At 38.8% G+C, this 14,987-nt stretch overlaps 8 protein-coding genes across 8 annotated transcripts; 4 read left to right on the forward strand and 4 right to left on the reverse strand.

The window, feature by feature from the left end:
- Positions 1-100: 100 nt before the first annotated feature.
- On the reverse strand, positions 101-979 carry FDP41_009201 (uncharacterized protein; the record flags this gene model as incomplete). The annotated part of the gene is made up of 1 exon (XM_044713135.1): positions 101-979. One exon carries the CDS (start codon positions 977-979, stop codon positions 101-103), a length of 879 nt encoding a protein of 292 aa, XP_044557013.1.
- Positions 980-1,212: 233 nt separating this feature from the next.
- Positions 1,213-2,289, reverse strand: FDP41_009202 (uncharacterized protein; the record flags this gene model as incomplete). The annotated part of the gene is made up of 1 exon (XM_044713136.1): positions 1,213-2,289. One exon carries the CDS (start codon positions 2,287-2,289, stop codon positions 1,213-1,215), a length of 1,077 nt encoding a protein of 358 aa, XP_044557014.1.
- Positions 2,290-2,572: 283 nt separating this feature from the next.
- Positions 2,573-3,728, reverse strand: FDP41_009203 (uncharacterized protein; the record flags this gene model as incomplete). Its single annotated transcript, XM_044713137.1, has 2 exons — positions 2,573-3,222; positions 3,269-3,728. 2 exons carry the CDS (start codon positions 3,726-3,728, stop codon positions 2,573-2,575), a joined length of 1,110 nt encoding a protein of 369 aa, XP_044557015.1.
- Positions 3,729-4,697: 969 nt separating this feature from the next.
- Positions 4,698-6,012, forward strand: FDP41_009204 (uncharacterized protein; the record flags this gene model as incomplete). The annotated part of the gene is made up of 2 exons (XM_044713138.1): positions 4,698-4,794; positions 4,877-6,012. 2 exons carry the CDS (start codon positions 4,698-4,700, stop codon positions 6,010-6,012), a joined length of 1,233 nt encoding a protein of 410 aa, XP_044557016.1.
- A 940-nt stretch (positions 6,013-6,952) lies between these two features.
- On the forward strand, positions 6,953-7,807 carry FDP41_009205 (uncharacterized protein; the record flags this gene model as incomplete). Its single annotated transcript, XM_044713139.1, has 1 exon — positions 6,953-7,807. The coding sequence occupies one exon, from the start codon at positions 6,953-6,955 to the stop codon at positions 7,805-7,807; it is 855 nt and encodes a 284-aa protein (XP_044557017.1).
- A 1,623-nt stretch (positions 7,808-9,430) lies between these two features.
- FDP41_009206 (uncharacterized protein) lies at positions 9,431-10,239 on the forward strand (the record flags this gene model as incomplete). The annotated part of the gene is made up of 3 exons (XM_044713140.1): positions 9,431-9,451; positions 9,536-9,689; positions 9,779-10,239. 3 exons carry the CDS (start codon positions 9,431-9,433, stop codon positions 10,237-10,239), a joined length of 636 nt encoding a protein of 211 aa, XP_044557018.1.
- A 171-nt stretch (positions 10,240-10,410) lies between these two features.
- FDP41_009207 (uncharacterized protein) lies at positions 10,411-11,959 on the forward strand (the record flags this gene model as incomplete). The annotated part of the gene is made up of 2 exons (XM_044713141.1): positions 10,411-10,657; positions 10,803-11,959. 2 exons carry the CDS (start codon positions 10,411-10,413, stop codon positions 11,957-11,959), a joined length of 1,404 nt encoding a protein of 467 aa, XP_044557019.1.
- Positions 11,960-12,095: 136 nt separating this feature from the next.
- On the reverse strand, positions 12,096-14,564 carry FDP41_009208 (uncharacterized protein; the record flags this gene model as incomplete). Its single annotated transcript, XM_044713142.1, has 1 exon — positions 12,096-14,564. One exon carries the CDS (start codon positions 14,562-14,564, stop codon positions 12,096-12,098), a length of 2,469 nt encoding a protein of 822 aa, XP_044557020.1.
- Positions 14,565-14,987: the final 423 nt, after the last annotated feature.

The following is a 14,987-nucleotide window of genomic DNA, read 5'->3' on the forward strand; positions in this document are numbered from 1 at the left end:
CCCAAAAATGGTCTAACAGATACTTTTTTCCCACTCTTTATTTTTCAAGCTTTTCTTCGAATTTGAATATCAAAGAAATTGAATATTACAAATATTAATCCTAAATAGTTGAATGATAATATTCTTTTTCTGGGAACGTAATATACACTTCACATCTCATATTGGCCTCCGTGTGCCATGTCTTTGGAACAATCTTTAAAACTCTAGCCAACACTGGATTCTGAAGTGTGTGTGAAACGACCGTCGTTTTATCTGTATTTCCAGGAAATACAGTTGATTGAGGACTATAAGGAACCACCATCCAATTCACTCCATCTTGTGACGCATGCAACTCAAATTGAGTAACCCAATGTTCGAACTTTTTTCTTCCTTGAATTTCAATTTTATGCACAAATGCCAACTCTCCAAAATTCACTTTCAACCATGGATTCGTATCACCACTGGCAGCAACCCAACATTTATCCGTGTCCACATCAAATTGACCTGCGTCAAACACTTTTTGTTGATGATCCAGAGCTACATTGGCAGCACTATAGGTTGGACTCCACGAGGAAGATGCAGTCACATGACATCCCAATCCACAAATTGCTGGAACAAGTTGTGGTGCATTTGTTTGTAGAGTCATTGGATCCTTCAACACACAAATCAAAGGCTTTTCCAAAATATTTTGAATTCGTCTCTCCAAATCTTGCAATGAATTTATATTCTGTCGAAACAATTGAATACTTTTAATTCCAACAGAAATGACCAAAATTTCATTTGGAATTTGCCAAGCGGCCATCATGGCTGGATTAAAAAAATTATTATAGACATCGAGTTCGGGATCACTTTTTGGTTCCGATCGATATTCGTGCAATTGTCGGAACACAAAAGCCGAAAAGACAGTACAGCCATTTTGATGGCTCACATTGAGAGAGATTTTGCTCGTGCTCTGAGTGATGAGATCTGTTAGGATCAAATGACGACTTTGTGTGTGCATGTTGTTTCAGAGAGTTTTTGAATTTTTTTTTGTTGAAACTTATTGATCCATTAGTAGCTTTAATACTAATTAATCTTCAAGTTCATCAAACAAAGAGTTCCAGTTCTCTTGTTGATCTCTATATTATCACTACTCGCACATTTGATCAATTATTACAAACACAATTGTGAAGTACATCATATATATTCAATGAAACACTTTTTTCCTGATCCATCGGTTTCGTTAAGACCCTTTTATTCCTTTTTCATCCAAACGATCAAGGCTTCATTTCCAATGGGTTCCGAATTCGTCATCATCATCACTTGTTGAGCCATCTCTTCCAAGAGTTGCAAAATTTCGAGTGTTCGTTTCTCTTTAGAGCCTTCTTCTTCTTCTTCTTGAATCCACTGCTGAAAATCAGGCGAGAGGATATTCAATTCAGCAAATTCACGAGCATTGAAGGCTTGAAAAGGTTGAAATTGATACCAAGCTAAACATTGAGAAAAGGCTTTTCGTTTAAGAGTTGTTGTTATTGTTGTAGTGCTTATTCCATTATTTGGAACACTTTTACCGTGAATCATGGAAGCACTTTCTTCCTCATGATGGAGTGTTCCGTAAGTAAGAATGGTATTCAATACACGTTCTCTAAGCAATTCCAAATTGGACAAGTGAAACTGAGATCTTGGTGGAGGATTCTGCAGCTGCAACACCTTGTTGTTGTTTCCTTCTGAAGAGTTCTTCTCTTTCAGAAATCTCTTCTTACATTCAGTGGAGGCTTTCTGCAACAAGGTAAAGAGAGGAGACTTCTCGGGACGACCCCACACACTCATGCATGACATTCCTCCAGTCTTGAGTACTCGAGCCACTTCTTTCAACATTTCATCTGGATTTGGAATGACATGCAGAGAGTAATTGGAGAATACGGCATCGAAGGTTTCGTCCTCAAAAGGGAGTTTCTCGGCAGAACCTTCGACAAAGTGAATCTTGCGAGAGAAGGGTTCTCGAGTGAGAATGTCACATCGTTCGCGAGCGAGTTGAAGCATGTCAGGAGAGAGGTCTAAACAAAAGAGTTCACAATCGGGAGGCATTTGGGAAGCAATGAGAAATCCAGATCCTCCAGCACCACATCCAATATCGAGAATGCGCTTCTTATTGTTGATACAGAGAGATGAAATTAAAGCTTGAGCTGTAATGTTTGTGGAAGGTTCGTAAATTTGTTGGAATACTTTTGAGAAGGTGGCATTGTATTTGTTTTTCAAATCTTGATCGTTGAGAATGCGATGATTGGAATTTGCTTGTTGAGAGGAAGATAAGGATGGTTGTTGTTGCATTTTTTTAATTTGTTGATGGCTGCATAATGATTCTTTCGTGAGACACATGCATGATTTAAATAGCCAAATCCATTGCATTAATTCTAACTCTCCAATTATGTCAATAAATGAATTCAATGAACGAGAGACAAGGAATCCGTCAACGCGGAGGAATTATTGTGCTTACCCGTCCCCTCCAGTTGATAAATGTGCGTTTAGTTTAAAAGCAATAGTTCAAAACATGCTTTCGCGATGAGGTTTATTCTCAATGACAGATGTCAGATGGTTCTACCCTTCTAGAATCTCACCACTCTTTCAAACCAAACAATTTTGCTCCAAGTTCTGTCAATTGCATTCCATTCAAATCTACAGCTTTTTGTATCACCTTCATTCTCTCCTTCTTCAAAGGCTGTGCAGGAAACATTTTCAAAAATTGACAAAGTCGATATCTGTCAGAATCATTCGGAGCAGATCCATGAGGCATCACAATATCCCAAATCAACAAATCTCCAGCCCTCAAAGGAAGTCTCACTCCCTTCTCTGCAATTTCCTTTTGGATGGAATTTAACACTAAAAAACTCGAATGGTGTTTGGCTCCAAGAGTTTTCTTTGTTGCTTGAACCCATTGGAGGAAGTATTTGTGAAACTTTGGAACAATGATAAATCCACCGTCTTGTTCTCGATTATCCACAAAATTGAGTAAGGCCTGTAATTTCACAATTCCGTCATCGTAACGACCGGCTTCATTGTATTCAACGCAAAATCCAGGCAAATACAGATAATCATGAGGAAATGCACCAGACAATGAATTCAAATCATAGACATAGGACCATGGATTTCGATCAAAGTGAACATTACGTTTGGATTTGTGCTCGGGAAAATCTTTCACCTCGGTATCCACCACGACTAATTTCTCCTCGGTCTTTTTCTTTGGAACGACCATTCTTCGTAGGTCTGAAAAACCCATACCGATCCATCGAGACCCACAGTTTTTCCTGACCTGTCATTTCTTTAAAGACATGATACAACAACTCTTGTTGCCGATTGTCCATGGCTTGTTTCGTGAACACAGGAGGAACACCTAAAATACCTTCCTCTTTCATGGATGGCCAATTCGAGTTGATCCATGTACTAGGATTCTCTCGTTTCAACTGTGTTTCATGTCGTTTCAATAAATCACCTGCATAGGTATTCAAGACTTGTCCTGATTCCAAATAATCCATCACGTCCTGAATGGACTTTTCAACCTGTTCCGAATTCAAGACATTTCTAAAGACTGCAAAACCCCATTCCCGAAAGAACTCTTTTGCTTGATCCATTTGTGTGAGAGGATCAAAGGATTTGGTGAAAGTAGGATCGGATTCATCACAAGGAACTTGAGAGGGAATTTCAGAGAGGAAATTCAAAGAGAGTTGAGAAGTCGTGGTGGTGCTGGTGGTGCTGGAAGAAGAAGATGGCATTTTGTTTTTGAAAACTATTTTCAGGAGTGCAACTTGAAGTTGATTTGTCAAAGAGGCAGCAACTCAATGTTATGTAACTCAACAATAATTGGTTAATATGGATGGAGAAGTGTTTTGTAATGAAAACAATAATTAGAGGTTGACTTTTTTCATCGCTAAAAATATGTCAACCTCCAATTCACAATCAAAACAGCTCTCCAAAGAGCAAAGCAACCCAGTTGCAACTTCACATCAATCTGCTTTAACAACCTCTCAAAGAACTGGCATCACCACTCAAACTACCACACCTCCCTCTTCACAAGTGTCATTAAATTAGACACAAATAATCTCTCAAAATGAGAGCATCATCAATTCATTAAATAAACTCGCCGAATCCCTTCAGGATGTGAAGTTGCAACTGGGTTGCTTTGCTCTTTAGAGAGCTATTTTGCTTGTGAATTAAAGGTTGACTTATTTTAGCGATGAAAAAGTCAACCTCCTGACGTCAGTTGAACACTTTTGCATGGAATTATTGTATTGAAGCTCCTCAACATCAAATGGATAAGTATGTGTAAGTATTGAAATTATTAGAAAATCATTTCGAATAGTAATTTTTTCAACCATTTTTGTTGGAAGGGTGATCACCATTTAGACTAAGATTATACTTCAAACACATTCAGTTACTAACACCTTGCCAAATGTCTGTCCTCATAAGTGTCTTCAAGAGAGCTTGAGGTTACAACACTTGTTGTGAAAAACCTCACTATTCATTCGAACAAATCAAGATTAGAGAGATTCGATGACTGAATCCATTCTTCAAAACTCATGTTCGATCCATTCGTCAGGCACCTTGGTGGAATTTCCGAGTTTTTGTTCAAGTTTTCGTTGCAACAATTTGTTCGCTGAAAAAAAATAAGCGAAAAGGCGACGAAGCATTTTTCTCTGCAGCACTATCCATTCATTCGCATACTACTCACGCACAATATCATCATGTCCCAAACTCCAGAACCTTCACTCCCAAAGGGAGCCACTATGAGAGATATTTTTGATTATTGCGAAAAGCATGGATTGGATTCCGTTGCTCAAGGTAAGTTTTTGAAAGTTATGTAACAACAGAGTAGGATGATGATGATAATGGTGATGCTGATGTCATCGGACTTTTGATTCAGGCATGATTGAGTTGGCTCCTCCCATGACATTGAGAAGTCTACTTCAGAAAATTACAATGGATGATTCCGTGCATCAATATAGAGCTCGTATGGGACAACCTGTGTACCGAGAAGGTTTATTGAACATGTTGAGAAATCATTACGGAATGAAGAATTTGGAGTTGGATAATATTTTGGCTGTTCAAGGAGTGACTGCTGGATGTTTGAGCACTTTACTTTGGATGAAAGAACAAGGTAAAACTCAAATCGGATTAATGACTCCTTTCTATACATACCATCTCCGAGATGTTGAAAGTGTTTTTGGTAACACCAAAGAAGCTCATGAAAAACATGCCCGATTCTTAAAGCTCGGCCCTGCACCAAGTTTTGATATCGATTTTGTGGACATTGAGGAAAATTATTTGAAGAAGGGTTTATTGGATTGTATCATGATTTGCAATCCTGGAAATCCAACCACTCGAGTCTATGAAAAGGAAGAATTGGAAAAACTTGCTCATTTGTGCGCCAAGTATAACTGTTATGTATTGCTGGATGAATGTTATTGTGACATGGTTTGGAGAAAGGACGAATCAACAGGAAAACTCACCATTGATCATGTTTACTGTCCACTTGCTAACGATGAAATTTTGAATACTTTGAAGAATGTCATTGTTTGTAGAGGATTTTCAAAGAATATGGGTTGTCAATCATGGCGTTGTGGATATGTCATTGCTCAAAAGGATGTGATTAATGCATTGATGCGCACTCATGATCCTCTCTATATTTGTGTTCCTTATTTCCAACATGCATTGGGAGAATATTTGTCACAAGATTTGCAAGATTTCGAGAGACACGTCAAAGAAACTGGTCAACTCATGCTTGACAATTGGCAAATTTTGAGAGATGCATTCTGTAAGAGTTTGGGTTGGAAAGCCATTGAACCTTCTGGATCCATGTATGGATTATTTGAGCACAATTCAGCCTCAGATTTGGATGCTGTTGTGGAAGCTTTGAAATTAGGTGTTGGTGTGTCACCAGCCAACATTTTCTTCCCACCAGGAAACGATAATACTGGCATGGTTAGAATTCACTTGGGAATTTCCTCAGAGAAGGCCAAGAGAATTGCCAAACAATTGTTGGAACGTTCTGGAAACTAAACACTGTATTTATTTTGATTTCAATTAGCATGGTTCATTTTGGGAAGATGTTTTAATTGTTAATTGCGACGTACTCGTCACGTGTGCAATTCTCATTCTTCGTTAATGTGTCATCCTTCTCCGACCTACCTAATATTCGTACTGATTCGTGAGTGCTGCAGCAAACACATGCCACAGCGGTCTGTGATGTCGCGAAGAATTAGGATTCAATCCTTGAAATTCAAGGACTTTCAAAATCTCTTCCAGACTGCGAGAAGCTCTGCTTCTAATTTTCAAAACTCCCATCACTTCAAGATCCAATCACTGATGCGAAGAGATGGCAGTTTCTTCCTTTTAGAACCTTTGCACGAAATAGAATAAAAATCATTTTCGAGGACTGAAAGTGATGCGTGACACAAAGGTTCGCGACCAAATTTTTGGAATGAGAAGCGTCTTCTGAGTGCGACAAGAGTGACGATTGTTGTGGTCGGAGTTGGAGTGTGCACAAAAGCTTTAAAAAAACAACACGATTGCTTGACACGAAAAACTCTTGTCGTTTGGATCACCAAAGTGACTCATAAAGTCATCACGTGTGACACTTAAAGCAAAACTGCACACAACACAACACTCTGTTGTCGTCATCAGCATTTAAGTGTTTCAGTCCAATAGATTGATTAGATCCACTTTTATAATCACGCAAATTCATACAAGTTTTTTCACGCACCTTTTCTTTGCAACACAAATCTTGTTGGAAAAAAGAAAGACTCGATTCAGCTTCGAATCTCTCTTACAACAACAATTACAACAACCATCACCTGCTTCCACAACACTATCTTCACACTACCTTCAAATAATTTTAATTTCCAAATCGATCTCGAGTTCTCAGACCACAACAACAGCCAAACAACACCTGAACCAACACTATAACCAACACCTGAACCAACAATAACAACACTTCACGATGGGACAAGCCTCTCACAAACACCACAAATCTTCTTCTTCCACTCTGGCCAATCCTGCCAATGCCTCCAAACATTCCTCAACCGCAAGCAGCAACAGCAACATTTCAAGCACTACAGATGGTAGTAGCAGTTGCAACAACAACAAGAAGCAAAACTCGAGTAATGTAACCAACAACAATTCCAAATCTGGCAATCTCCTCATGAAACACAAGAAGAAGAAGAAACAAGCAAAGGCAGTCATGGTTGGTCTCGATCACGCCGGTAAAACCAGCATCATGATGAAACTCAAACACGGCAACAAGGGAAAGAATTTACCTTCCACGGTTCCGACGTTGGGTTTCAATGTGGAAGTTTTAAAGTACAAACGAACCGTCTTGACCATGTTTGATATTGGAGGACTCTTCTTTAAAACGAAACAATTGGCACAACATTACTTTGAGAAGAACCAAGCGGTGATTATTGTGGTGGATTCGAGTGATCGTGATCGTTTTGAGGAGGTACGAGAAATGATTCATGTCGTGACTGAGAATCCACTCCTTTCCGATTGTAAGATACTTCTCTATTTCAATAAGCAAGATATTGAAGGAGCATGTAGTGTGCAGGAATTTAAGAAGGAATGTTTGGGAATCATTGATTCGAGTTTGAGTTCGTCGTCTCTATCCTCCTCTTCACCATGCTCTTCAACAACAAGTACCTCCTTATCGTTGGCTGCTTCTTCTTCACATCGGAAGGACACTTTAGGCTCATCATGGACTTCTGCATGCATCAAACAACCATTCACTATTCAACCTTGCAGTGCCAAGACAGGAGAAGGATTGTTTGAAGGCTTGGATTGGCTCACTCAGAACGTGTGAATGAATGCATTGCACCACGACGAGTCTCATGAGATTAGTGATGAGTGACCTTCTTCTTCGAAGCTCTCAAATGCATATGTAACGTAACACCATTATTGAGAACAGTTGACTACTGCACCTATTTTCACGACAAGTGAAAAGCTCTATGGTAGCACATTTAAGTATTTGCTACAGTATAGAATCCATACAACAACTTTTGGCACACAGCATGTTGCCTCTACAACAATAAACAACAATTTTGAACACTATAATTTGTCTTGCTCAATACACACAAAGACTTTGTTGGACTCCAAGTTTCTAAGACCTTAAACTTGCTTTTAAATCATGACGGAGGTGTTTGTTGAAAGACATTTACAAAAAAAATTTATTGGGGTATATGTACACCGAATCCAATTGGGATTCTAACTAAGGACCCAAGGCCCTTAGTCTTCAATCTTGTCAGAGTAATAGTATTTGTGGCATTTGCCAACGAAAAGGGCTAACAGTACTTGGATTTCAGGCCAATTCCTTTCAATAGCTGGGACGTGCCTTATCGCATCACTATCTGGGGGTAGGAAACCGGAGTGATGGATGTAGAAAATGGGACGATGTGGATTAAACCACGAATCGAATTCGAATCAGTGATTGTACATGGTTGGGAGATTAAAGAGGAGATCTTCATTTCACAGAAATATCTCGCAGGGTCAAGCTTTGGACATTCATGTATGTAGTGGTGGAGATTGGACTCGACTTCACAGTCAGGGCAATAGGAGCCTGTGAAGTGTCTAATATGAGAGTCAATAATATTTCTCCAGACTGCATACTTGTAATTGGGTGAGATTTTCGCTTTCAAGAATCTAATATTGAGGGATTTTTGATGAACATGATCAATGAGGTTGGGATTGTCATCTAATTTTGTTGTCATATTCTTGTAGTGAAAGGTCTGAGTCATTTCCCTTTGATTGAAAATGATGATATCTGTCTTGGTAAGAAGTCGTTGTTTGCCAAAGAGTTGTCTGATGTCGAAAATTGTTGGTTGTGAGAGACTTTGTCTGGCTAGAGCGTCGACCTTGATATTTTCAGGGTCCTTATGTCCGTTTACTTTCTTTAGAGAAATTTGAAGATTTCTATCTCTAATTATTTTCTGAAATTCTCGATAGAAGAGGAGGAATTGTCCTCGATAGTTCTTTTTGAGAGCTTGGATTGCAACTTGACTGTCAGTGTGAATTGTTGCTTTGGAGTGGTTTGGTAGAAGATGAATGGAAGTAAGGATGGATGCGAGTTCGGCAATGTTGTGTGAATTCATTCTCCATCATGAATTCTGAGTGAGTGTGAATGTAATTGTTTAGAGCGTGACTGTGGTCGTAAATGTTGATTCCCATTCCAGATTTACCATTCTGTAGGGATCCATCAGTGTGGATTTCAAAGTTAGTTCCTGAGAGTTGAGGAAGTGATAATTGTTGATTGTTGAGTTTGACAGAGATGTTGTATTCTTTAAGGATAGACTTCCAGTGATGAAAAATGTTGTTTTCGGTGTCCTTATAATGTGACATTCCGAAAACGTAGCCCTTTCTGATGAGATTGTTAGGATGGTTGGCCATGAGCATCAAGGTTCGAAGGTGAATATGCACATTTACAAAAAAAATGAATCAAAATCAAGCATTGGTAAGCATCTTATCGGAATCGTCATTATGCTGAAACATCATCATCAATGATGACGCGTTCACTTTCACTATTTTGAATGTTTAGAATAGACTTAGAAAAGAATTGGCACAAATTAAAAAGAACCCCATTGAACATATTGAATGTTGTCCTTTGGAAAATAATTTGTTTGAATGGCACTATGTCATTCATTCATTACCCTATGAGCCATACAAAGGAGGATTTTATTATGGTAAAATTGGTAAGTTATTGATGAAGGTAACAAACATTTGGTAATTCTTGTTCAATTACGTAATTAATTATTATTTTGAAATAATTATATAACAACAGTTTTTCCTGTTGATTATCCCTACAAGCCACCGAGTATTGAACTCATCACTCCGAATGGAAGATTTAAGACCAATACACGAATTTGTATGAGTAATACTAATTTCCACAAAGAGAGCTGGAATCCCTTGTGGAACGTTTCCTCAATTTTACAAGGTTTTTTGAGTTTCATGTTGGAAGAAGATGCGACCACCTATGGATCCATGACTTCTACACATGAAGAAAAGAAGCGCCAAGCAAAGAGTAGCGCTGAATTTAATTCTAAAATTCCATTATATTGCAAATTGTTTCCTGAATTAGTTGAATTAGCAAAGAGAAATGCTCGAGAGGCACACCAGGCTTCTGGATCTTCAAATCAGGGCATTGCTTCTCCGATCGAAGAAGCAAGCACCTCTGGAAATAACTTTTATTCGTGGATTTTGGCAATTATTGTAGTGCTTATTGTTATTTACATTGCAAAGTGAAGAGAGTTGCATTACTGTAAAATCAACACATCTGTGCTCGAAATTTCAATCATAATGAGCACACATTCCATTCACTACGTCCTCAATATATGGACAAACATCATTGCTTGGCATTTCGGCGTCTTGAACCATATTTGCTCTCTTACCAATCATATTTTGGAAATTAACAAAATGAGCGATTTATTACCTGCACTTGATATTGAGACTGCAGCAGTTGATCGTCATCATAATGATGTAGAATCAATCGCACCTGCAAATGCATCAACTTTACAGCCATCAAGAAGCCTCGATACCATCCGTACACAAATTACTCCCAACAAAACTATATTGAGAAGTGACACGTTTTTGAAAGATGAAAACGCTAATTCAGCCATCGATAGCAAAACATTACTCTCTAAATTGTTTTCTAAAACATTTGGTAGGTGTATCCGACCTTTAAACACAACACATTTTTCGATGATGGATGTAAATGATCACTATCATCTAAACCTTCTTTCGCGTTTTCGAAATTGACTTGATAACATTATTCAAAACAATTCAATCATCAAAAATGATTTACAAAGAGTGTATTGGGGATAACGAGCCAACGGAATATCATTCGATAATTTTATTACCAATCAAAGAAAATTCTATTACACAGCCTTTGTGCTACAGAATTGTGGAAAATCATGTTTCAACCTCAAAATCATTCACCTTCAAATCCAGTAGAGGTTTTTGTGGTTATGTGTTGAGTTTTCCAGTTTCTCACGAAGATCATTACACTGCAAAGAGTTTTATTTCACAGCTTATTGAAAAAAAGAGAAGAAAAAAGTTGAAACAAGAGATTGATTCCATCTTTCAAAAGTATTATAATGATCACAAACTTATGGAGGAAGAACAACCTGCTGTGAATTTGGTGGATGTATCCGATTGTACAGCTTTTCAGGATCGATATGCTCTCTCTTCCAGCGCTCTCCTGTGCTCTATTGCAAAGTGTTTTGAGTTGTATGCTGATAGATTTGTTCTGACCTATGCAGAAGAAATTGGAAGGGTGGAGCAGGTGGAAGATGAAACCTTCTTAAACCCTCAACAACAATTCATGGAGGAAGGAGACAAGATAGCAACAAAAGCAAAGATGCAACGATTGAAAACAATAGATTCAGGAAATGAAAAACTACGAAAAGTGCACATTCACTCTGAAGTCCATATAGAGATGACTTCAACTTACCAACATTGCAAAAGTAATATGGATTCCTCAAAATCGGGCGACAACTCTTACGCAACAAACACCCATTCTTCTCCACATACAAACACAAAAAATTTAACTCCATCTCAACTACTATTCATCATTAACGGCTATTATTCAATATTCTCATCAAAATTCAAAGTTAGCACTCCAGATGGAACACTTATTGGAACAATCTCTTCGAGCTTTTCTTTTCATATCCATCGATTAACAATTCTTGTGAAAAATAAGATACTGAAAACAAAATACATCATCTCAAATAAGCATACAGAAGTATCAAGAGCATTCCAAATTGTTAAGAAAGGAAGAAGGTTTAATAAGGGTCGTCGAAAATATAAAGACACGTGTGGTTCCATCATTAAACAATCGAGCGGATTTATGAATGAGTTGGTGGCACCTTTGGACAATGTCGTGATTGACTTTCCAGAAAATTGTGATCCTTATGATCAGGTGTTGTTATTTTCAGCTGCCTTACTCGTTGAATGCAAAATGTGACCAAGAAATAAGCATTTCGTTTTGTCTGTCTTAAATCGACTCACCTCTATTGAGGGTACTTCACTCAAACAGATTAAAAGTGACATTATCATGATGAAATTTAGAAAGCTTGATCAATTTATTGGCACTTGATGATTTAGAGAAGCAAAGCAACCAAGAGAGAAACCAACAACAAAGCCAATGAAACGGTGAATTTGCTACCAGTACTCAAAGCTTGGATAGCAGCATCAGCCACATCACCATCATCTCTTGTTTGAGTATGTTGCAAGTTCATGGTATTGTAATTGAATTCATAGAATTTGGTATTACCAATAGTAGCGATACCAAGAGTATTCGATTTTGGATAATTGTAGAAACCAGTTCCTGGAACAGCAGCAGTCGTATAGGTTTCAAGAGCAGAAAAGGAACTATCAGTTGGGACTTTCACATCACCTGCACCAATAAAGTACACGTTGCCCTTATAAATCGTTGGATTCACAGTTCCGAGGTTATAGGTACACCACTTGTTGGTTCTGCAAGAGTTTGGTTGATCCACTCCGTCCATCTTGACGGTCTTCCATGAGTTGGAGTCCCAAACCGCCAAACCAGAAACAAAGGCAACAGAGCTTCCTGTGGATGGACCGTAAACAATCACACGTCCATTGTAAACAAAGACCTTAGATCCATTGGAATCGACACCTCCATTCATTGGGTACCAAGTATCGGTAGAGACTTCATAACGAGCAACATTCTTCACGACGTACTTTCCGACTCGGATCAAGTTATTTCCAACCACATACAAGTATCTTCCATCATAATCCATATCAAGGAAGGTAACAGTAGAATCGAAAAGACCTTCTGGGCGAGACCAAGTTCCCTTCTCAATATTGTAAATAGCCAAACCATTGCACAAAATGTTTCCAGCTCGATTGAAAGAACCCAAAACAAACAAGTATCGGTTATCACTGGAACGAATGATCTTTCTGACCATACCAGGTTGAGGCTTATCAAAGGTATCATAGGCAAAATTGACCAAAGTCAAACCACCACTCAATGCCGATAAAGTTCCATCACGAGCACGAGCAACAATAGAGTTGTAGACCACATTGTTGATGGATCTGAAATAACCACCAATATAGACCATACCAGAGGAATGAGAGTTTTCAATAGCGGAAATGTAGGAAGCAGGAGGAGTTTGAGCTGGGAACATGGTGTCGAGCAATCCACTCACTTTATCATCAGCAACGAATTTGTCTTGAGATGGATCATAGAGACCAAAGTTTGGAGCCCATGTTCTGTAATAGACGACATTGCTTGCAGTGGTTGCAACAATACAACTCAATCCTGATTCAGCATAGGAACTCAGCAAGACACCTCTTGAGAGCAAGTAACCACCTCCATAAGGAACGACATATTTACCAGAAGCTTCATCATAGGCCAACAACTCTCCCATCAATTGGAATCTGTAAGCGACAGTGTTATCATCGGACCAAGTATCTCTTGAACCATAGACTTGATAGATGGTATCGGTATTCAAAGCCAACACCAACTTCTTGATGTTGAAATCATAGTACATGTATGAGACATATTGAGCAACAGAGCTGTTATCAGCAGCTATTCTGGTCAATCCATTAGCCAATCGAGTAGTTCCCAATGAAACAGAGTTAGTAGGAGCATCCAATTTGAATTGTTGAACGTTTTGAGTTGGAACAGCACTATCAACTACATAGTCACCTAGATACAAGTTGTAGTACAAGGAATCAGAGCCCAAAGTCCATTGTGAAACCACTTGTCTGGAACCCAAAGTTCTAATGGTTTGGAAATCACTTCCCATATCAAACTTGAAAAAGACAGAAGCAACAGCAGTTGAATCAAAACCCTTGGCATACAAATTTCCAGTGGGTTGATGAACCATAAAGTCATTGCTACCGAAAGAAACGGTGTTTCCAACAGAGGATGGAGTGAAAGTTCTCCAATTGGATCCATCATAGGCAACAAAGGTACGAGCACTTTGATAACACAACAAGTTTCCGTTACCGAGAGCTAACATTGGACTGGAACATGACAATTGAGTGTTGACTGGATAATTGGAGGTATGTTCGGTGTAAGTGGTCAATGCTCCTTGTGTCAACTTGCTGATATCAAAGGAAATCACCTTGATAGAAGTACTGGAAGTCAATGAAGTACCACCGACTTTAAAGATTTGACCAATCAAGTACAATCTCTTTTGATCGTACGAGAGAAGGACTTGAAGAGTACCACTTGCTTGAACGACAGTGTCTTTAGTGGACAAGAGAGCAGGAGAGAAGGTAGTGGTTGCAGCAGCATAGATCAAATGATTGGCACCACTTGGATTCACAAAGATCACTTCACCAGTCTTCAATTGAACCTTATAAGGAGCAGCTCCAATATGATAGACTTCTCCCCATCTCAGTTCAGCCCAGTCATTGATGGTTGAGTTATAGCAAGCAAAGAGTGATGGAGACTTCTTTTCCAATCTCTTGAAGTAACCACCAATTGCAAATGGTTGGGTACTTGTGTCGAAAGGATTAGCAGCCAAGATCATGGTAGCGGTGGCCACCACAATCATGAAGAGAGTGGTCAACAATTGTGTGGTGACTCTCATGATTTATAGTAGTGTTTTGATTTGTTTTTTTTTGGTTCGAAAGTAACCCATGAACTCGAGAGAGCGTGTGTTAAATGAGTAGTTGGGTGTCTTTTCACACAAGACGCGAGATGTGTTGTAAAAGCACACTAATCTCTGAGAGATGCAATGCTTGAACAAGTTGTGAACAATTTTGAATTGGGAGTGTCATGTTCAGGACAAACATTGTAACCGTCGTCCGGGAATTTATCTAGGAATGGACTTGGCGCTCTGACATGAGAAATGTTTTTTGCCAATCAACGTTCAACTTCCACAAACGACTAACAACACTTCCGTTCCGAAAGGATGACCTGTTGTAATTAAATATGAAAGATGGCAACTGGAAAAGAACCTGGAAATACGGTAAAACGATTTGGAGGGGCAAGGAATTTCGAAGGAGCGCAA

The sequence above is a fragment of the Naegleria fowleri genome (assembly GCF_008403515.1).
Source record: "Naegleria fowleri strain ATCC 30894 chromosome Unknown tig68, whole genome shotgun sequence".
Classification (NCBI taxonomy): domain Eukaryota; phylum Heterolobosea; class Eutetramitea; order Acrasida; family Naegleriidae; genus Naegleria; species Naegleria fowleri.